We start from the raw sequence: 23,662 nt of genomic DNA on the forward strand, positions 1-23,662 counted from the left end.
CTGAGAACAGGACCTTAAAATTGTCTCTGCTCTTACATATGCAACACGAACCTTTCTCATGTCAGCAAACAAAAGAATATCTTGGAACAGATATAGCCCAGGGAGACTATCAGAAGATGCTGATGCACGTAAAATTGAAAATATTAAATAAAACCTACCATAAATATTTTTCCTTAACATATTCTGGTGGTTTAGCCCTGGTTAGGTGCCAGATGACCACCAAGTCGTTCTATCACTCCCCCTCCTAAACTGGATAGGAGAGAGAGAAATATAGCAAAATGTTCGCCAGTCAAGATAAGGACAGGGAGATCACTCAGTAATTACCCTCACAGGCAAAACAGACTCAGCTTGGGGAGAAACGGTTTAACTTTTTAATCAACAAACAAAACAGAGTAGGGAAAATGAGAAGTAAAACCCAAATCTTAAAACATCTCCCCTCACCCCTCCTTCTTCCTAGAATGGAGGTTGCAGTCAGTTCATTACAGATGGTCTTTGCTGCTGCTTCCTGTCACAGGGAGGCCTCATCACACTTCCCACTGCTACATTGTGGGGTCCCTCCCATAGGACACAGTCCTCCACAAACTGCTCCAATGTGGATCCTTCCCATGGGCTACAGTTCTTCACATACTGCTCCAATGTCGGCCATCCATGGGGGAAACAGTCCTTCAGGAACAAAATGCTCCAGTGTGGGTCCCCCACAGGGTCACAAACTCTGATTGCACACCTGGTCCAGCATAGGCTCCTCTCTCCATTAGTTCCCAGGTCCTGCCAGGAACTTACTCCAACATGGGCTTCCCACGGAGTCACAGCCTCCTTCGGGCATCCACCCACTCTGGTGTGGGCTCCTCCATGGACTGCGAGTGGATCTCTGGTGTTCTCACATTCTAACTCCCTTCTGCTGCTGCTACAGTTCAGCATCTGCACAGCAACCTCTTCCCCTTCTGCAAGGGAAGACATTACCGCCATCACTAATTGGCTCGGCTTTGGTCAGCGGTGGGTCCATCTCAGAACTGACTGGCACTGGCCCTGCCACATACAGGGGAAGCTTCTGGCAGCTCTTTGTTTAAATAACCCACCTCTGTAGCGCCCCACTACCAAAACCTGGCCACACGAAACTACTACACTTATACTTACAAAACATGGCACTGGCTTAGACTGGGATGAATGTTGGGAATGAAGTTGGGAGAAATCCCTTGAAGGATTCCAGATCCATGTTTTTTTAGCAGAGGTACTGTGATCCTGTACCCATCCTGGTATCTGGAAGACGCCATTTTCCATTGATTCTAACTCTTCAGTCAAAAGTCTCTGAAGGCAAGAAATTATTCATCATACACACATTCAGAAAAGGAGGTTTAAAATAATGTTCAGATAACAACTTACAAGCAAAATTATGCTGGTTTAAGCTTTGCTTTCCAGTGAGAGGTGTGATCCATTATGAAGGCACTGAAAATGCCTGCGAAAACCAGGAGAGTTTTATAGCACTTTGTGACTGGTTATTTAAATATTAATTAATTCCCATACACTCCCAAGGAAAGCAATGGCAGTTGTACCACTGGTTTCATGATAGAAGTAAAGTTTGTAGCTTAACAAATCCCTGAAACCTGGAGTAGTTCAAACTACAAGGAATCACTCTGACCACTACAACTGCATGGGAATGAAGTCATAAATATTTCTTTCCTTTTTTTTTTTCCTAATCATACAGAAGAGCCTTCAAATAGGACATCTGCAAAAGAAGGCACACTTCCAGGATTTGGATAGCTTCATGAGAAGTTATCTCTAGTTTCAGAAATGAAGATTATAATTCACTGACAAAGGGTGTCAGAAGCCCAGGCATCCCACTGGAGAGAACCAACTAAGAGACAATGGCTTAACTAAAGCGACTGGAAAGCAACACATAAGATTAAATATTTAAAGCCTGGACTAGGGAAAGTTACTAAAAATCCTTTCAGTACTTCAGTGAGTTGTGGACTGGGGTCTTAAATGAAATAAAGCTCAATCTTGCCATTAAGACCAATATGAAATTCTGACTGTGAATGTACTTTACCGTGCACCTTTTGTGGGGTTAATTTTGTCTTGTCCCTGTCTCACTGCGAGTCCTGCATGTGGTGCTCCCTGTTTAGAGTTCTCACCCCAGGAAGGGGTGGATGTCCTCTAACCTGCAGAGAGCATGCATCTTTGCCCTCTGAGTGCAGCCCCACCATCATCACCAGTATAGGAAATCCACACTGCCAGTACCACCAATACTGAATGCTCACACCATGCCAAAGCCACGAAGGAATGCGGAAGGATGACAGGCAAGCTAAGGAAAACAGTGCAGCTGTGGAAACTAAGCCTCCTCTCCTTCCTTCCAATGGGAAAATACAAGGAGTTGAGAGGGAAAGGTGCCAGACTGTGCAGCCACCTCGTGAGCCCCTCTACACAGCTCTGCCTCACGGTTGGCACTGAAGCCAGCCCAGGGTTACGAGCTTCGTCACCACAGGTGCTGAACCTCCGACAGCTCACTGGCTCCAGCCTCCTCCATCCTCTCCAGTATAAGTACAAATTCAAACATAAAAGCAGGAAGACGGTTTATGAGGAGCATTTTATCTGAGTTAAAGTTAGAACGGGCTGTAAACTCCCACAGGACCTCTAGGTTTACACACTTCAAATGAAACTGTAAATTGAATATTAAACACACACTTTTATCAAATCATATTTCTCCCAGAGAAGGCTGAGGACTGTCTGTTTATTTTTTTAATCTGATTTGCTATGTTTACAAGTGGTAGGAAAGCTGCTTATATCAGCCACTCCATCTTTTTAGTTCTATTCAAATGACTTTGATTTTGTTTTTCTAACACTGCTAAGAAAACTATAATGCAAAAAAAAAAAACCCTGTAATCTGTGAAAAGGCACTCTGAAATCCATCAACCAAGTTATATCCATAATTGCTTCCCTGGCTTATCAAAAAAAGGCTCATTTGCATTATCTGTTATCTTTAGATATTCATCCTGGTCTATAAACAGAGTTATCAATCCCGTTCAGAGGCCAGTCCACAAATTGAAGTTTTCTATAGAGGGAATTAGCTATAAACAAGCCTGAGGCAATTTTCTTTGACAGCCAATGGTAAACCATAGGAAGTAACTTTAATAGTGATTTACAGTTCTTCTCTGGTTTCCATCCAACTTTTCCTTCTCGTGCTTCTGTTCCATCCAAAAAGGAATTTTTCAGATGTTCTAATTTCCCATTCAAGATGTAATCAATCCCAACTCTAGGTGTGTCTAATCCAATTTTTACGGTATGTTCATGGGCCAGCACCAGAGAAAAAGAATTCTCTTTTTATTTTCTTTCAATTGCCTCTGCTGCAATGGCAAGACTTGTCATCTCCTGGTATGAAATGCACAACAGTAGAAGAGAGAGCAAAGGAGACTTGAGAGAGCAAGAAAGAAATGAGCCAACCTACTGAAAAGAAAGGGGAAAAGAGACACATGAAAATAACATTAAGATTTTTAAATTATCCTACACAGTGAAAGCTTCCATTTGCAAGAATAATTAAGATTTTTAAAGCCTGTGCAGAGTTTTTAAGCTTTTCTTATAAATCACAATACGCTGTTAGAAGTGGGATATTTAGGAACAGACTCCAGCTTCACACTACCCGTTTTCCCCATCTACACCACAGCAAAGTCGGCTTCCAGTCCCATACCGCTTGCTCACACACACCACTCTTAGGTACACGAGTAAATCCCATTGCCCAACCTCCCACACCAGTGAGAGTCAGAGGACTGCTGCTCCTTTACGAATGAAAGATATTTCCTCTTAACAGCTCCACGTCCATTCTAGCGAACTCAGAACTTCCAAGAGATGTATATTTTAAAATATTTATCTTTCAGTCTGTAATTAAAAAAAAATCTCTAAGCCATTGACACACAGAGTGGATCTTAGCGTGCATCACAGGCAAAGCAAAGAAAGAACAACCAGTGACACAGTTCCTCTCTGGGTAAACTACGGCAAATGAAGGTAAAGCAGCCAAAAATCCACTGATGAGAGACCTACATGGCTTTGAATCTTTGAAGGCAGCTGCAGAACAGAAAATCACATCCAAGATTTAGCAAATAAGAAATATCCCCTATATTAACACAGAACACTAAAAATTGCTTCTTTTTACATTAAAAATACACACTCAAATCATAAAGCCTGCACATCCTCCTATTCCTTTCTTGTATATATGCCTATATATCTACCCATATATATATGCATATATCACAGACACATATATATGTGCACAGGTTACTTTTGTCCTGATTGAAAGCTACCCTAATGGGTAGGCACTAATGGATTTGAAGTGATAAGGAAAAAGCAGACATGCAAAATACTTCAGAACTTCTGTTCCTAATCAATCACCAGAGATCAGTGACATCATTCAAGCCTTTGATCAGAGCTCCCCTTTCAAGCTTAAAAAGGGGGGATAGATTGACCCACAGCAGTGGAGGGACTGAAGAAACACCTAGGACACAATTCACAGCGAAATACGAGTCGTCGGCATCCCTCTTCGGAAAAACTATCCCTTCCCACCTTCCTCAAGGAATACAGCTCGCATTCCAGAGCAACCGAGCACAAACAACAGATCTGTCTCTTTCCCCAGTACTTAGAAAACGGCCTGGGAAACAACACATCACAAAATCCTTTTAGTTTTCAAAGCCTGTGCATCACTTTTATCCCAAGCAGGAGGTTCATTATGTTTGTTTGCATTTAAAAATCTTCTCAAGTCCATTAGTATTAAAAAAAGGAACTTCTTTTTTTTTTTTTCCCAAATGCCTCAGCAGCTTTAACAACTAAAGGCTGACACTTGTTTTTAGAGATGAAATAATTTTCAGGAGGACCGGCATCATGGCAAGCATTCGCTACACTGAGCACCAGCCTTTGTCCACATCAAGGCATTCAGAGAGTTCGGATCACTAATCCCACTTCAGCTAAAATTGAGCTCCATTGTTTCTCAGTTCATCTGAGTTTCCATGGCACTTACTAGGACTTAAGTGTTATTTACTTAGTGCGGCTTGTTAAAAACAAAAAACAATAAGTCTTAACGTGAGCATCGTGATTTGCATGATTTTTTTGTTTCCTTTTCACTTTCAGTAAGCTCAAGACGCAGTCAGCATTTTACAGCCTCAGAGACTTCTGTCTAAAAATCTTCCACAAAAGCAAAAGTTGAAAATAGACGTGAAAACGTTCACTTCATTGTTTTGGTGTGGTTTTCCCCCATCTATACTTTAAAAAAAAAAAATCTAATTGAGCTTCCTGAACAGGAGCAAAAATGTAGTTTATTATCTCTCTCATCAGGTGATCAATGATTTCATTAATAAGACAGATAACAAAACTGTCATATCATCGACACAGTTATGAAAGATGATCCTGGCTTGTTGCTCCATTTTCCAAGGTCTGGGATTCTCTGTGGCAGCTCTGAGTCCATTCAATATTTTCCACAGACAGAGAAAAGTGAAAATCCATTTTGAAACCAATTTCAATTAGGATCCAGAAGCTGTTATCACAGGTGTCGCAGAATGGGCCCGTAAGTGGAAATGTCGCCTATCCATTCTGAAATGAAACCTTATCAGGGGCTACGAAGATGGCTGAGGACAGCCTATCTGTAAATTACTTTTCGTCCCGTGTTAACTCAACCCTACTTCTGTCATATGGAATTCTTTCCAGCCCTCCGTAATAATCTAATGACTAACTAGGCGCTGCACCAAAACGGCTTTTATTCTGCTGGGGCTTCCCCCTCCGAATGGGGCTGCAAATGCAAATAACCGGAGGCAGCCAGGCGAGCCGGCGTATTTAGTAATATCATTTAAAGCTCTCATAGTTTATTACAGGGAAGTAACAGGCTTGCATTTTGAAGCCTGTCTCCACCCATTGCATTCCTGGTGATTTTTCAATTGCAAACTCCAAGGCCCAGTTATTTCATTAATTCAGCACCCAAGTAGTGAGGCTTTTCTCTCACATCTTTCAGTCTCCTTTTAGCAAATTATCCCATGACGGAGGATTTATTCAGTCAAAGACCTCGGACTTTGAGAGGCAACAAAAGAATCAAGAGACTTTCTGGTCCACCTGCCTGGCGAATGATGAGGCAGGGTAAAGCCTCCCCTAGAGAAACCAATCAAACCATTGTGTGGCACAGTCAGACCTTTTCAACTGTCAAGCCAGGAGAGCAGGAAAAGAGATGAAAGAACTCAGGATGAAGCTACCATTTACAGAACCATGTGGGAATGGTCTCCGAAGATTTAATAATTGGGATGGAACTCAACTTTCTGAAAACTGAAAGAAAGGAGGAAAAAAAAGGTAAAAGAAAAGAGAAAGAAGAGCAAGAAGGAAAGAAGGAAAGAAATAAGAAAGACCAGGAAGAGAAAAAAACACTACTGGTCAGGCCCAGAAGGAACTTTTTGATAAAATACTCTGTTGTTATGTATGAACCTCTATGCTGGAAAAGAAAAGCAAGCAGGCAGCGGCAACAGAAAGAGAGCAAGCAAGAGAGCACACAGTCTGTAATACTAACTTAAGTTTCAGCAATTTATCATCTCATCTTAGGAAAAACTTCATCAGTACAAGCCTTGCATTAAGCAGAATGAAAAAAATCCCTTTAGTTTGAGTGCATTTTCAAGCTATTGCAAGTGTGCATTTCCACTTGGCTGCGTGTGGAACATGAGAAATCGTACTAAAGGAATGGAAACTAGAGTATTTCAAGCAGTTGGCATGTGCAAAGAATGTGCACACACAGCTTCTGTGCAGCAAGACTCCAGCTGATTGCAGGCACAAGATTAGGAACTGCTTTTTGATAATCTGACCCATAAAGCCTTACAAGCCAAATTTTAAAACCACAGTATTTTCTGTGTACAAATTCATCCCTATGTCCAGAGGACAGTTACAAGCAAACCAACACTTCCGAATTGCCAGCTTTACAAACAAAAATAGACTCTGCAAGTTACATTGTAACCATTTGTATCAAAGGCAAAGACTTTGAATGAGAAACAATAATAACACAGCAATAACACAGGCCACCTCATTCCCTCCTAGTTAGGATGGCAAAAGAATGCATGTCTCGCCTCTTGCACTCTTACCCCAAAACAATGAGATATGGCTTGCAAAGAATACAGAGAATGCAGTTTTAATCCAGTACCTCCTGCATCTAATCACATACCATACCCTTAGCACACTTCCTCCACTTATTGGTGTATGTATTTAGTAACAATTTCACTTAGTAACAATGTAAGCAGGAGCTGAGGTTTTCTGTCTTTTGGAGAAAGAAAAAAAAATTAGATGGGAAAAAGTTAATGGAAACATACAGAGCAGGGATAGAATCAAATGCAATGCTGAAGCCTGATTATTTCCTTTTAACTGGAGATAGTTATGAAACAGAAAACATGTAGTAGAGAAAAGACAACATCATTTGAAAATCTGCTGAGTAATTTAAGAATTTCAACTGCCTCAATTTACACAGCTCAAATTGTAAAGTCAAATAGCGTGCTTGGCAGAGGGGCTGCCTGGTTTTAAGTCAACTACAAGGCTTTTTTAAAATTCTTTTTATTTACTTTAAGAAAATCTACTCCACATAGCTTGTTCACCTGTAGGTTACCAAGTCCAAGTCTTTCTCAGGACCCACGATGAGAGAGTTTTCTGCCTTAATTTTTTTGTGCCCCTCCACTCCTCGCCAGCTGCCTCGCATATGTGTTTGTTTACACCCATTTTGAGTGGCTGGGAGGAAGGTGCCATCATCACATGCAGCCCTTCCACTTTGGTGGCACAAGCTGGCACAATGGTGCAAGGTCATTAGGAGGCCCTTTCCTCTTTTAGGGTATCTGTCCCAGAGACCAGCACTTAATGGCAGCGAGCAAACCCTTTTCTGGAAGGTTAATGATACCACTGAAGCTTCAGCCGCCAGTAGCTTTTTCCTAGTAAAAATGAAACCTCTTGGTTGCTGTCCCCCTCCCCAGCACCATGAGCTCTAATGCCTGAATTTTTTTGAGGTTTGATAGTGAACTCCTGCAAAGCACAAGCTACAAAGCATGGTACCATTGTTATATTGCAGAGCCTCATTTTAAACCTTATAAATATTATCACTTCTCACTCTACTTGAAAATCCAGGTACAATTGTGGTATGGTCACTTAGGTTGGTTTTCTTTTTTGGTTTATTTTTCAGGCAAAAAAAATCCCCCTGTGTATAATTCCCTAAATTTAACTCCCAGTTTGTCCTGGTAGCAAGCTTCTGCTGCTAACTAATGTTTTCTCCCGATTCCACCTCATGTTATCCAGCAGGATGTTAAGTCATTACTTACTGATTACAGTGATTGCAGGGATAAGCCACTCAATCATCTCTTTCTGGAACTTGCAAAGGGATACAGGAGGATTGACATTTAATATCCCTTATGCTATTAACCACTGCAGGGAGGGGAGAGAAGGGGGGTAAAAAGGAGGGAAATCTCACCAGAATTAATGAAGCAATACCGTATTGCACTTGCAGATCATTGGCTTTAGAGCAGGGTAAGGGTAGGGCTGGCTCACTGAGCAACAACAGTAGAAAATAGCATCAGGCAGAATGAGTTATTACAGTCCACAATAAACCTTCACTTGATGACTGAATTTTTATTAGTAAGCATGAAGGACCACGAGTGCATTACTCTGAATGAACACGTATTTAATCAGCTACTCACATCACATTACAATATACCAAGATATGCAGTACCTACTTAATTACAGCCTCTAATACTTTGGCTTCCAGTCCTTCCAAGCCTATCAGGGGAGCCTATCTTCCCCTGATATGTACCTTAGTTTAGTTTATCTTAGGCCCTTAGGACCTGGGCATGACAGAAGGGTACATAAATCTTACCACTTCAGGTCTTTGCCCTTACTTTTCTGTGCCACATGTGACCATTCTACTCTTACTTCTCATGCTGCTGTATGCCACCATTACAGATAGGAATTGCTTACAATATTTGTCTTGCTAAAACCCAAAACCCTGAGAAAAAACTATATGTGGAAATCATCACTTTGAACATCTAATACCACAGGATGCTGTTTCCTCCTTGACCTGAAAATGAGAAATGAAGAGGGCCTCTCCATCCCCTTTGATTTCAGGAGAGGAAGAGGGCATCTCCTGATCACTTTGTAGAATCAGGTCTCATATAATCAATTTGGGACTCAATTTGCAGGCCACTAGAATAGTACAGGCAATGTTTCTTGACATATAACAACCTCTTTTGAACCCTGACCTCTCAATGGGACCCTGAGCACATCAGTCCAATAAGGAGGCCTAGAATGGGTATTATGATTAACACCTATTTTATGGTGACCTTGAAAGCAAGCAGCAGGACAAGTAACCAACTGAAAGTTTAAACAGGAAATGTGACTCTTAGAGGACTACAGACTTATGAACACTTCCCTCATTCAATCCTGAAAGAACTAGTAGGAAGGAAAAAAAAAAAGAGAGACCTAAATGAAACTAGCTCTTCTTCTGAAAGAATGAACTTCCTCTCATTTATTCATCTATCAAGCTTGGTTTTAAATTACATCATCATTAAGATAACAATTTCTGCTTTCTATCACTTTAAAGTACGTTCTCAATAACTATCTGATTCTGTTAAAGGTAGGCAAAGTCCACAACCTACATACGTTTATAATTAGCTTTTTTTTAAAGATAGAGTAATAGGTTAATAAGAAATATCAGATTACACTGGAACAAGCTCATGGGTCAAAAACTAGACAAAACACATCAAACTGAAAATAAATGTTTGCCCGTCAGACACTGAAGGAGTTCCTATACAATAAGGGCATTGTTTTAATGCAACATTAAAACCATCAGTTTAGAACTAAAAGGTGCAAGAGGAAAGCATTTTAGTCACCAACAAAATTCACAGGTAAATAAACCAGGATTGAACACAGTACTACAATCTCATAATATTTTCCAAGCAAAAAGTGCAGCTTTGCCTTGTAAAAGTATTAATTCATCCCTCACAGAAATTCCCTATACTTTTTAGAAAATAAAGCAAAAAAAAAAAATTATATCCATACTACAGGTCAAGTGAACACAATAAATTGCATATAGCTGAGGGCTGTGTTAGGTTAGTGTGGGTGTTTTTGGTCAATGCCTTGTAGGAAGTACTCAAACAATAAATCTGAATCACTTACACAGCAGAGTGTAGAGTTGAAGCAGCCAGCCTGGCAAAGTATTAAAGCAGTTGCCTGATTGTAAGCATGCAAAGACCCATGTTAGGGCCAATAGAGCAAGTTGAGTGATGACACAAAACTGAGAGAGTGGCTGATTCACCAGAAGGCTGTGCTGCCATTCAGTGAGATCTGGACAGACTGGAGAACTGGGAAGAGAAGAACTCCATGAGGTTCAACAAGAGCAAGTGCAGAGTCCTGCACCTCATGGGAGGCACAATCCCATGCACCAGTACAGGCTGGGGATAGATCCGCTGGAGAGCAGCTTGGCAGAGAGGCACCTGGAAGCTTTGGTGGAAAATAAACTGAGCATGAGCCTGCAATGTGCCCTCATGGCCAAGAAGGCCAATGGCATCCTGGGATGCATCAAGAAGAGTATGGCCAGCAGGTCAAGGGAGGTTCTGCTCCCCCATTACTCTGCCTTGGTGAGGCCTCATCTGGAGTCCTGTGTCCAGTTCTGGGCCCCCCAGCTCAAGAGGGACAGGGAACTTTTAGAGATAGTCCAGTGCAGGACCACCAAGATGATCAGGGGACTGGAACATAGTTCTTTTGAGGAAACGCTGCAGGACCTGAAGCTTTTTAGCATAGAGAAGAGGAGGTTGACTTACCAACGCTTAAAACCACTTAAAAGTGCGAATGTCAAGAGGATGGGGCAAGTCTTTTCTGTAGTGCCTAATGACAGGACAAGGGGTAATGGGCACAGGCTGGAACACAAGAAGTTCCACTTGACCATGAAGAAAAACCTCTTTCCTGTGTGGGTGAAGGAGTCCTGACACAAGCTTCCCAGGGAGGGTGGAGAGTCTCCTTCTCCAGAGGTTTCCAAACCTACTGCACATATTCCTGCGTGACCTGATGGAGGTGAACCTGCTCTGCTTTAGCAGGGAGCTGGACTAGATGATCTCTAGAGATCCCTTCAATCTCAATTATTCTATGATTACGTAATTGTGTGGTTCATCTGATTTCTTTTAAGTACTGGAACGACTTGAAATTACAGGAGATATCACATTATTCAATGGAGGTCTAGCAAGGCAGGTTTCAAGACTTTCAGTACCAGATGAAGGCTCTCCAAGAGGAGCACAGAACTCATTTACATGAGTTTATTAATGATTACCTCCCTTCAGAAAGCCATTTTTTGCACAACTTCATAGAAACTTGCATGTGCATGCAAACAGCTTTCAGGATGATGACCTAAATCCATGTACTGACATGGAAAGGAGTAGAGTCTTTCTGCTTTGTCTCCCCAAAAAGTGGCAGGGATGTGCATATAAGAAGACAACGTCTGACAACACAGCACTGTGGTAGCAAGATGGTCCAGGAGACCAGCCTCATTACTCCAATGTAATAGCAATGACATGGTCGCAATGTAAACACTATATTTGTTCATGTTACTACTTTGCCAAAGCAGGTCAGTCTGAGGCTATCAAATCATACCATACACAAAAGTAAACTTACTTTATACCCCTGCACAAACTTTTTATCCACACAGTCTTTTGTGAATTAACATCTCTGTTAGTAGTTTCCTTTAGCAGTTCCCCCTTTCCTTGGATATTAGCCTAGCAGTAAATATAACAGTTGAACAAAGAAGGAGTAAAGTGAACAATTTGCAAAGACATGTATCCTAGTAAATGGTGTGCAGCTTGGTTGAGATACATAAAATGAAACACAAAAGGGAGAAAATCAAAAGCTTGCAAAAATGAATTCAAAACAAAGCCAAAGGGGGCCCCAATTACAAAGTTCCCCTGGAGATCAAAGTGCACTGAAGATTTTTGTTAGTTATTACAAGTTATGGTTTGGGATTTTTTACATTTTTGATCACATGTATTTTAAAGGAAGTTTTAATTTGCTCCAGCACTAAGACCTTCCCCATATGTTTCAGCCTGGAGCAGATTTTAATGGCCTAGTTATAAATCCCTGAAATTAGGGGTTTGTAATGGAAACGCTGGCAGGCCTTTATCTAACACAGTGCAAGTACTTTAGCGATACAGTCAGAGTTTGTAGTTAGGTGAGTGCAGAAGAAACCTTTTTTCTATCAAGTAATATCAGGAAGTCAGCAGAAGTGGCTAACATGTAAACTATGGCCCAGGCTTGCTTATTGTTTGAGTCTACAGTGCATCTGGTACCTTCCAAGGGGCACCCACAAGTCTGGGCCTCTCAACTTGCACCATGTAGGTAGGGTTAACAGACAAGCTCCACTTGGCAGGTCACCTTTTCCATTTTCTTCCCCTTGCAGCTAGGTGTACATCAGGCTTTTCAATAAACAGTTTGCAGATCATACGATTTAAAAGTTTTCTACACTCAATATCCATTTTAACAGAGGTGGGTGTGTTACTTTTGGGAGCGGCAAGCTTTGCATAATCCCTGTAACTAACAGCTTTCTATCTATTTATGATCCAAGTTCTGACTCCTTCAGAAGACAGTAGAGCTACTGAGAAAATACTATTTTATGCATCACACCTGCTAATTAATATCTTGTCCAGAAGGAGAGAACCACTGATTTCAGACTTGCTTTAGAGGTGACACAGGCAGCTGGTGATAGGTAGATGTTGCTCTGGAATGACAGCAGTCTTCTGACAAAACCAGCAAGGATCATTCTGTCTTTTTTGTTATTTTTAAAGGGTACCTTACCTTGTTTAACAGAGCATTCAAATGCAAATTACAACCATTTAACATTACCACAGCCTTCCCCCCTCAAAAAAGGCACTAAATCAACCAAAGCTACATGTTTTGCAGAAGTGGAGTCTTATATCAATTGACGATGTTCCCCTAGTAATACTCATTGCATCATTAAAAGAACAAAAGATGCAAATGCCTCCAAGCTCCAGCTTTCATGCAAATTGCTTCTTGTAACCAAAATTCATTATCATGACAATCACATCTGCAAGAAGCAAAACTTTAAAACATCACAACAATAAAACTTATGTTCATAAAGTTTTGGTACTATCATTTAGTTTGGTACACGCTCCATGGAGTCTCTACACTAAAAGGAAATCTTTCATATCCAGGAAGAAATGGAATTTTTCTATCCTTTTGAAGTCCAATCCTGTATCTCTGGAAAGTTATTTGCTTGGTTATACATGAAGGTAGATTTGAAACTCAAGTCTTGAAGATCCTAGTAACTTCCCAAAATACTAACAAGACCAACAACATGTTACCATTGAAAACAAACTGTCATTACCTCAACCAAATGCAGCCTCAGGCCCTAGGATGTGTACTACATTAGCATATAATTCCATGAACAGGAGACAATTCCAGTGACAAACATTTCTAGTCATTTATTGGAACCACTCCAGGTCTTGGGGGTTTGATGTCCCTGACATGCAGTAATATACCACCTAGATTAAGCAGGTACTTAAGAACTAATATTCCCGTTAAAGCTGAAAAGTGGAATAGAGAGAGAAAATTATTTGACCATGGGGTAAGTCAGTGTCAGAATTAAGCAAAAACATCTCAAAGGCTTTAATTTTAAGCCACCAAATCTAAATGTTTAACAATAACGTTAAAGCTAGCCCAAACAGTCAGAAGTATGTGGACAGTGAGTACAAATCCCTGACACATCAAAGAATACCCATATGTGTTTAAGTGTGCCTCTGTTTGAAAAGTTGGGCCAATGTGGAAAATCCTATTATCAAAAAAAAAAGTGCAATGGGAAGCTCTTCAGCTAATGTGAACCACTGTAATTCTATTGACAGCAATAGATCTGACTTACACCAGACGAGGATCTAATTTCATATGCCTTAGAAAACCGATGCAACATTTTCCATAGCTGCTCAAGAGTTTCTATACTCTCGTGGAGATCAGCTTCAACTAGGAGGTCAGCAAGTGCTGAGCTTGCTTTGAATATGAAGTCCAGTCACACAGAAGGATACTGGGACATGTGCCATCTAATTTTTACTGACCCACAGAGATCCCCTCTGGTACAGCTGTGGGATTCATGTGTTTTCCACTTTAGTCTAATGGAAGATACATGTTTCTTTGAGAAAATAGAATCTTTATTCAAGATATCAAAGTGAGAACCTGACCTGGACCCAAAGCCCAGATGAGTGAGCATATGGAAGCAGAAAGGGTAAACAGAAAATGCTTTGCCAGTAATATAACAGGATTCCAAAACTTGCAGCAAGACATCTTTCGCTTTCAGACATTATTACAATTATTTGCAAAAATCAACAGTTAATCTGCAGCTATCAAAAATCCACAGGTCTAAGCTCTGCCCATCCCTTTTCAAGCAATTTTCACTCCACAGGTCTAAACTCTGCCCACATCTTTTCAAGCAATTTTCTCTCCTAATGCAAAGGGAGTTTTATGGTAGTAGGGACCAATACACTCAGCCCTCTTACTACCAAACAATGCAAGGACCTGGGCTGGGATTACACACTCCAAGAGGCAAAGAATATGTAAAATTGTGAAGTGAGGTAACCTCTGGAGCAAATTAAGCAAATTACTCGAGTTTTGCAAATCTATGAGCTGTACCTTCACAACTTTGAAATTAATTCACAGGGGAAAATACTCTTAGCTTGATGTTTTGTCCCTGGCCATTAAAGAACTTGGAGGGGGGAGCAGCCCTTCTCGAGGAGCAAGTTTATTTGTAAAAGAAGAAAAAACTCCTTTGCCATTAATTTTGAAAGAGCTACTTCTGTCTCTTTTGTAACAACTAATTATGTAACTTGTGTAAGAGATTTCAATGGCCAAATGCAAAGCACTTGCAAGCCCTGCCAGGCTAATCAAGACAATTTCCAAAACACCAAAAACAGGAACTTCCTATAATAAATAACTTAGCAAATTTACATCTCAAATTAGAACATCTGGAAGAAAAAGACTACGCCTGATGCCAAAACAGGCCTTATTGTATCCTACCACTTTCCACCACCACCACACACCTCCTCTCATTTGTTTTCTTTAGCTTTCCTTAGAACAAACACTGATCCAGGTGCAAATGCTCAATTCACAAGGAATGCAGTGAACATAAAATTACTGTAGGTTTGGCTGCTAGTAAATCCCTGCTGTTACTCACCATTGGAAGTTGTGCTGGAGGCAACAGCTTTCTCACTGACATCTGTTCGACTGGAGCATTTCACAATGGAATTCTCCACCTTTTTCTTCTCGGTTGTGGTAGAGCTATGGGAATGTGCCTCCATGATGACTTCTCATTACTTCAGCTCTCTTTGTACCAATGCCTGAATAAAACAAGAGAATCATAAACTTTAAATACTATTTGAAAGCTTATTTCAAAACCTCTCACACCTCTAATCTGGAGAAGAGCCTGCAGCACAACTGAATTAGCAGCCCACAGGCCATTTCTGGATGCCCATCAGATCATGTTTGCATGCATGAATTACTCAGGAATTTAAGAAAACACTAACACTAATCTACACTAACTCCTATGCTGCTTGATGGGTAGGTCCATTTTTTTGCAAGCCTGTAGTTGTTTTAATAGACCCAGGGGGAAAAAATGCCAGTCAGTGCTCTCCTATGTCCAGAGCACTTTGGAATAATACAAAAGAAATCAAGACAGGTCTTCATGTTGACTATAGAAGTCAAATATTTAAATTTCAACATTCACACTATCTGAAAACACTGCAGCAAGAATTATCCTGTCTACACCTTGTCCTACTCATGTAAACATCTCTCACTCTGTTTGTTCAGAAATCTAACTCAAACAGAAGTCCATTGGAGAAACACCCTGAAAGCCACAGGGAAAGGCAAATGTTATTGCTAGTGGTAGATAACGAGATTACTTCCTTTTACATGAAAATGCTGAAAATGGAAAACTCTGCAGAGGTTTGTGTCTAGTTACTCTGTCTTTCCTGGCTGTTCACAGGATCATCTCCAGTGATATATTCATTTTATACCCTGCAGATCACTGTGCCTTATCCTCGAGAGCTTTTACATTCCTGACATAAACACAAGAAGCCTACAAGCTTTTGAAGGGTAACACTGCTTTTACAACAGCATATCCACTACAGGCCTCAGGACTACAGGGATGTGGGGCTGGGATGAACACAAGCATTTCCAAGCACTGGTCTGCAGCCTAACTTGACACACGCTGGTCTGTCCAAGCTTTACAGAAATCATCAACATTCAGCACAAACCATGCTTAGAACTGAAGAACCTGGGTACTTCAGTAGTTTGAACATGATCCTATCCAACAACAACAACAAAAAAAAACAAAATAAAGAGAATGCCTTCAGCTCTGAGGAGCACTGTGGTCATTAACTGAAGAGGTCTGAAACAGAATTAGTCACACTGTTCTAGAACAACACTTAAATGAAATAAAACACCAAAGGCTTCAAAACAACCCACAAAGTAAACTATAATCAAGTGTAATTACATTAGCAACCTGTTTTTCCAATGCTGAAGGTTAAAAAAAAGCACCCAAAAAAAACCCCAAACCCCAAAAAAGGCTACAAAACCAATTCATCACAAACACAGTTGTCTAGTAAACCTTCCTCTTCCCACCTCCCTAGTAGGAGTTCTTTTTAATAGCACAATAAAACACTCCAAAGCCTCATTGTTATACAGTTAGGGATCAAAGAAGAGCCCAATCACTAAATCAATCATTATTTAGCTAGGCAGCAGAGCTAGGGAATTGAACTAGATATCAGAGACTCTCTGCTGGTGACCTACTGATCTAACCTTTGGCAAGGCATTTTTCTTTCCTTGAGTTTCTCTCTTGCTAAAAACAAGAACGACAAAGCTCTGCCTGCCATGGCAGAGTGCTTCTAAGAGTACTTTCAAGATCTACCCGTGAAAGTGCTGTAAATATTATTGCAATATGTGAAACAACTTTGCACCAGAATGAGAAAGGGAATGTCAGGTGTCTTCAAATAGGGAGCAAGAAATATCTAACAATACTCAACTTGCAAGAGTCCTCACTCGTACCCAGCAATGCACAATCCTTCTAGAGAAGTGGTCTCGTATCATCTTTATAAACAGCATCTTCCCAAGCAATTCATATGCTTGCTCCCCCGCTCCTCTTGCGCATCTCACACAAGAGCATCCACAGCTTTATTCAGTTACCACATTATCAGGCTTTTCAGTCCTTTGCATTGGCAGAAACAGGGGGAAGTTCGCACTATTGCCAAATTGTTCACTCCACACTCACACGAGCATGCTTGTCTTCCCTGTACAACCTTGGCCACATAAACACCAAAACCTCCTTCTACCCAGTCTCTGGGCACCACATAAGCAAGTTCTTCAGTGTATCCTCCTGTGCTTTGACTATCCTCCTCTGAGTTATTTAATATTCTCTGAAAAGATTCACTTTCTGTGCTGTCTCTGAAGGAACTTCAAAAGCTACACATTTTCAGTGGTGGCTATTTTTCTCCTGTTTTGCCTTCTAAGGGCCAAGGCAGCATTTTCATTTGCATCAAAGAGTTTGAGAGTTTGGAGAGGGAAGCTGCAGAACTCGTCTCTCATTTTCTTCTGTCCTGGATTCATAAGCTTGTTTCTTTTGGCTAAGAGCCATGAAAGGAAACAATTATGTCCTCAAATAGAAAGGAAGAAGCCACATACTCTGCCCCTCTTCACAATGCCAGTAGAGTAGCACGACACATTTGGGCAAAGATCACAAAATAGATGACAGGTATCTACAGCAGTTCCACCTCCTCCTGCCACACGGAGATCTGTGCAGCTATGAGCAAGGAACTCTCACTTATGTCCGCCTCCTTCCCATCTCCTTCCCCCATCCATCATGGCAGGACAGGACCTCCATTACAATCCAATCCCACTGCCACTCGGAAAAGGAAGCAGATTAAGGTACTTTAGGGAGTTAATACAACTTCAATCTCAAAAAAAAAGCATCTTTGGATACTCTGCAATTCAACAGCAACATGTGGCTGGTCAGACTGGCACTCATTCATTTTTTTTAGCTAATTTTTTTCTTTCCCCAATAGCCTAAAAATGATATTTTTCTAGTGCTCTGGTGTTTTCTTTAACAGAGAGACTAACAGATGTATTTTCCATCGCTCTTCTCACCTTTCCGTTTTGTTCTACCTAGAGTGGACAATGATACAGAAGAGACGCTATAAGTAGCAGCTCTAAGTGAATTTTTGGTCAGAGAATTGTAGAATTTGCCACAAGCTAATATAAACATCTGCTCTTAGTGTCTGTCCTGGTTCACGTCTGCATAGTTTACATCCAGAAGGCTGCTTTCATTCATGTCAGCATGGAAGAGTAAAGTGTCTAACTCAGCTCTACAGTCAGACAATGGCCCTGGCACTGCAGACTCTTCCTCCCGAGCCTGTCTTCCTCTGCTCCCAATCCATGCACGCGTGGTAAGTGTGTCTTTAAGAATTCCAGCAGCTCCAGTTACACTCCAGTGATGGATCAACTCCATGGTGGTATACATAGCTGTAGAAGTAAGGAAGGCCAAGAGGGATGGCAGGATTAACAATGAGAGGCGTGTATTTTCATACATTTTGCCAAGAAGGCCCAATAGGGAAGCAATCAACTGGAAATCAACATGGTGCCTCAAAAGTCTATTTTTTTCCTGAAGATAGACTTAAGTCCAAGCTGAAAACACAAACCAGACACATATGTCTTCTAGAATCATTCACCTTCATCTTGGCTGCAATTTTTATTTTCTCCCAGAACTTGTGCTGAAAGATGAGAATTGCAGTCTAATAAAAAACCCTAAAAATGCCCAGGACGAAGGGAAGATTTCTGTCAATTGGCTGTTAATCCCTACCAAAAAGCATTCTTAAAATCGGCAGCCTGACGTCATCTTCACATTAAAATAAGCAGTGGTTTATATTATGGTGGCTCTCTCCAGCATGTGGGTCAGTGAATTCTCTGTTCCTGCCCCCAGGCCTGAGGCAACATGTATCTATTCTGCAGCAAGGAGCTCTGCTTTCAAAATACTAGAAAACTAGTTCCTGTCAGCTATCCAGCATCTCCATGTGCATATGAATGACAAGAAATGCTATAACAGTATATGGACAAAGGCCTGAACTTTCATAGGTAAATAGAGGGATAAACATTCCTTCCTGAGAGCAAACATTCATGGCTTTTTCCCATTCAATCATGCTTGAACCTTTTGTAATTTCCCTAAAGCCTGAACCCACTGCACAATTAATTTGAGTTCCCCATTTTAAACCTAATCCTTCTCAAAACAGCAACCATGCTGCAGGTGTGTCTCTTCTTCTTAAATGATAAATGGAAACTTTCACCAATTGCATATTAAATTTGAGGAATTTTAGGAACAAGCTACTGGAATGAACTAGTTAACTGAGAAAAATTGCCTCTTCTGAAAGGAGCGTCAAAAAATAACGGTCAGTTGGAAACGCATCTTGAAGAAAAAAATCTCTTTCAAGCAATTTGAAATTATATCATTTCCAGTCCTCACGTATACTGGTCATAAAACTGTGCCTCACAATAATAAAAATAATCATATTCATATCCTAGTGAGATAAAGCATCTTTTTGTTCAAGTTACTCAACGGTGCCAACTAACCAAAACCAGTGGGGAAGCCCTCTGCCAGGCAGAGCAGGAAACGTGACCCGTTCTGAACATAACACTTCGATTTTTCCAAAAATTCTTCAGCTCTGTGCTCTTCTTCCTCTCTGAATGCATTTACAATGTATACTTCAAAAGCCAGATCATGCAAATCTTTATTCATAGGAATAGGCTCATTGACTTCAACAAAACTACTTGTGTCAGTTTTAAGTGCTTGGGAAGGAATCAGCATCCAAAATTCTCAATTTGCATGTTAGACTGATTTATGTTTCTTGTGAACTTAAACCTTTTTCTGCTTTTGTTATTTTTTTTTGAGGGAGTATCTTTTAATGTGTTCAGTTAAAAGAAAAATCCAAAAACCTTTCCCTGTATTATTCGAAGCTGCAGCAGTTGTATTCAATTCATTAACAAGTGGTTTGCATCCGCTGAGAAGAGCTGTCTGAAATAGCAGTGTCACAGCATTCATCATCATTACATCAGCAGTAGGGAAGTTCATACTGATTGCTATCAGCAACCGGAGTGCCCCAATCAGCGTGCAAGCAAACATAGCATGTTTAATTTCTCAGAAATGACTCTGGGTAGTTAGGGTGTTCATAGGTACTACTTTGATCCACACTACTGGAAGCAGTCTTTGGGGATGCAATACATCTTGAACAGCACAAATGTATGAAAGTGAAAAACACAGGGGAGGCAAGAAGAACAATCAGGAAATTACAGTCTCTCTCAACCATAAAGGACCCTTTATCAATTTGATCAAAATCGGTTACACCATTCCTTGGGATTATTTAAGGATACAGAAAAATCTGTCTTGTTCAGATACATTCAAATGCAAAATTTACATGAGACAATCTCATGCTATTATATGGGAGCTATTTCACATTGATTTATACAGGCTTGATTCAGGTACATTTAACTTCCCAAACCCACGTAGATTTCAGCATCGCTTTCCATCAAACCTGCTGGCAAAGCTGCACTGACAGTGTTACCCCTGACAGTACTTGCTGAAAAACACACAAGTGCTCAGATATTTTAAGAAATATCTTCTAGTTCTAACGTTAACCTCTTGGTACATCTCACCATTTTTCTAATACTTATAGGAACCAATCTAAATGCTCTATATATTTTTAAATAGCTTTATCTTTTCTCAGTCCTTTGTAAGCTAAACCAGAATTCTGCAACCCCCATTTACCATTCCTGGGCAAATTTTCTTCAGATTCCTCCCTGTTGAGACAATTGGTCATAATAAAACTATGATTGATAGAAACAGCACAAATGGTAGTCTTATATCCACTGTATACAAAATCACAACACACCATTAGCAAATTGGGGGAAAAAAAGATATCTTATACTTTGAGATACCTATCTCCATTTAAATTAATATACATGACATATACATGTTACCTGCATACTTCTCCTAAACGTGTTTTGAAATACAAAGTAAAATTACAAACAAAGAAAAAAATGTTAAAAAAAATTAAAAACCCCAAATCAGAACCAGATAGGTGGATTTGTTGCTTGAAATTAAAAATTACCCCAAGTTATAGGGCATCATATGTATTAATACAATCTTTCCAAATTGATGACTATCTGCTCTCTTTTCCTGTGTTACATTCCTTTGATTTCCTTCCCTCATAAAGACTGAAAAACAACTAGACCTAAAGCCTAGTTAATGATGATATGATCTTTTCCTGATAGGTTAAATAGCTTGTGGCAACAATAATGCAGGATCACAAACACAAATGCAATCAGCTAGGCAAAGCAGTGCTATTAGCAACCTTGTGATTAAGATCCTAAGTGAGAAACTATTCTATGGCATATGCTGAGCTACATCTTTCTGCTGCAGATAAATTGGATTACCAAAAGTTCTGAAAACAGTTACAGATACAGTAGGATCAAGAAGTGGCACTTGAGTAGAAAGACAGCACCTCAGTTGCTTTTAATACACATCACCCACATACTCTTACAAGTAGATTATCTCTACTTTCATTATGGGATTTAGAAAGCTGTTAAGTATAATCCCAATTAAATGTTTTTACTATTACTCCAACAGATTAAACTCTGTCTCTAAATAAAGCAGCTTTCCACCAGGAAAGTGACTCTCAGTTTCTTACACAGTAAACATAATTTAATGGATAAAAACACTGGAGGTTCGAGTCAAACTGTCCATATCCAACCAGTCCATATCTCACAGAAGCTGTTGTTTGGGGACAAAGCTGAGGGATACAGAGAGAAAACTTAAAGCACATCTTAATGGCTTTACCTTTCAGATATATGTATCCTCTGAGATAAAAATTCAGGATCGATTCATTACCCAAGAGTCTTTACAACAAGCAAATGAACTTTAACATAAAAAAACACAAACAAGAAAAAAACAAAACACCCAACCCTACAATCAAAACCAACCAACAAAACCAGGTCATTAACTCTGCATCTAAGCATTTTTTATTTTTATCACAAGATCTTGGGTTTCTTTATTCCTTATTTTGACTCTCTTACAATCTAAATACAGACAATGGAAAGAACAAAGGTTATTTCTTTAAAAATAGAAAGTGCCACATAGTTTTCAACTCTCCAAATCTGCAGATAAGTTTGGGCAGGAAGGTGGGTTTAAAACTAGTAATGCACTTACCTTTAAGAAATCAGAACTACTGTCAATTAAATTGCCTAATATTGCTCAAAAATTCAGAGTAAGCTGTGTTACTGCTTGTTTTGCAATTCTATGTGTCCTTGTGCTTCAAACTCTACAACAGGAAAAACCCTAATAATTATGTCAAAGCAAGATTAGCTGTAAAAGAATTAGCACAGGGAGAAAAAGAAATGAAATATCCTGTGGACTTTACTGTTTGTAGCTATAGGTTAAAAGGAGTGGTGGCACTTCAAACTTCCTTATCATGTCTACCCTCATTTTTTGCCCTTATCTTTCTTCAGGAATTCAGCAGCATTAAATCCGAAAGAAATTTAAACAATACCTTGGTGACTTCCTTCTCCAAAACACTTGTTTTATGAAACCTGAACTAGAGCATTCATATGCTCAAGATTTGAAAGGACAAGAGAGGAAAACAACCAACAAGACTTGCTGTGTTGATAACATACCCTACTACTTCCTCTGCTGATACAGTTATTACCACTAGGAACACTTCTGGTGACGATATAGGATGTTTTCTTCTTTCCCTTCTTGTCAACAAACAACTTGGTAAACCAAATTACAAACATTTGCAATGAATGTGCTTTGGATCACCATTTATTTAGTTCATCAAATAAGAAGTCACTGCAATTGCCACAGAAAAATGCAGAAATAATCTAATTTAGAGCACCAGAGCTAAACACGAATTCCAATGCCATGACCACTTTCTTCACACTTTTTGCTTTATCTCATCAATCCTAACAGATGAAAGTTTCCTTAGAATCAAAACTAGATCTATATATCAATGTCAATCTATACAGGAACTGAGCTCAAGGAAGAATATATTTAATGTACATCTATCATGAAGATGTGCCTTCTGTTTCCAACTTCTGATATGCAAATGAAAGAAGAAAAGACTATATTCCACATTTTACAATTAGCATTTTGAAACAAGATTAAAGGTATCAAGTATAATCTTTTTGAAAGTGACATGTTTCAACTACCAGTCTCACTCCTGGAAGCCTGTTTGTCTCCTCAGCATACTCTCAGATTAGAGAGATGTCCTCATCCAGAATTTCATGTTCTAACCCAATGCAGATGTTTTAAGACGTAAAAGAGCTAGGAAAGCTCCATATAACCAGGAAGAACTTCCAGTGTGAAAGGTACTTTGTGAAACTTTATCTTCAGGTTTTACAGTTTACTTTGGGTTTTACCTGTCTCACAGTAGCAGTAAAACTGCATCATAATTCCTTCACATTTTTGTAACTTGACAAAATGCAACAGCACAACTCTACGGTATGAATTACTTTGCAATCCACTATCCCTGTTAAAATAGTGCTATCATAGAATTATACAGCTGTTCTGTCTTTCCAGAAAAAACATCCACAGTGAACTGAAGAG

General features: G+C 39.9%; 1 protein-coding gene across 1 annotated transcript in view; it reads right to left on the reverse strand.

The window, feature by feature from the left end:
* Positions 1-23,662, reverse strand: part of GLI3 (GLI family zinc finger 3) — a 208,131-nt gene that overhangs the window by 178,322 nt on the left and 6,147 nt on the right. Inside the window, exon 2 of the mRNA XM_061996474.1 lies at positions 15,197-15,359. Within this exon, the coding sequence (XP_061852458.1) occupies positions 15,197-15,320 (124 nt within the window). The 5' untranslated portion in view covers positions 15,321-15,359. The remainder of the gene's footprint in view (positions 1-15,196; positions 15,360-23,662) is intronic.

Source organism: Colius striatus, chromosome 5 (genome assembly GCF_028858725.1).
Source record: "Colius striatus isolate bColStr4 chromosome 5, bColStr4.1.hap1, whole genome shotgun sequence".
Lineage (NCBI taxonomy): Eukaryota > Metazoa > Chordata > Aves > Coliiformes > Coliidae > Colius > Colius striatus.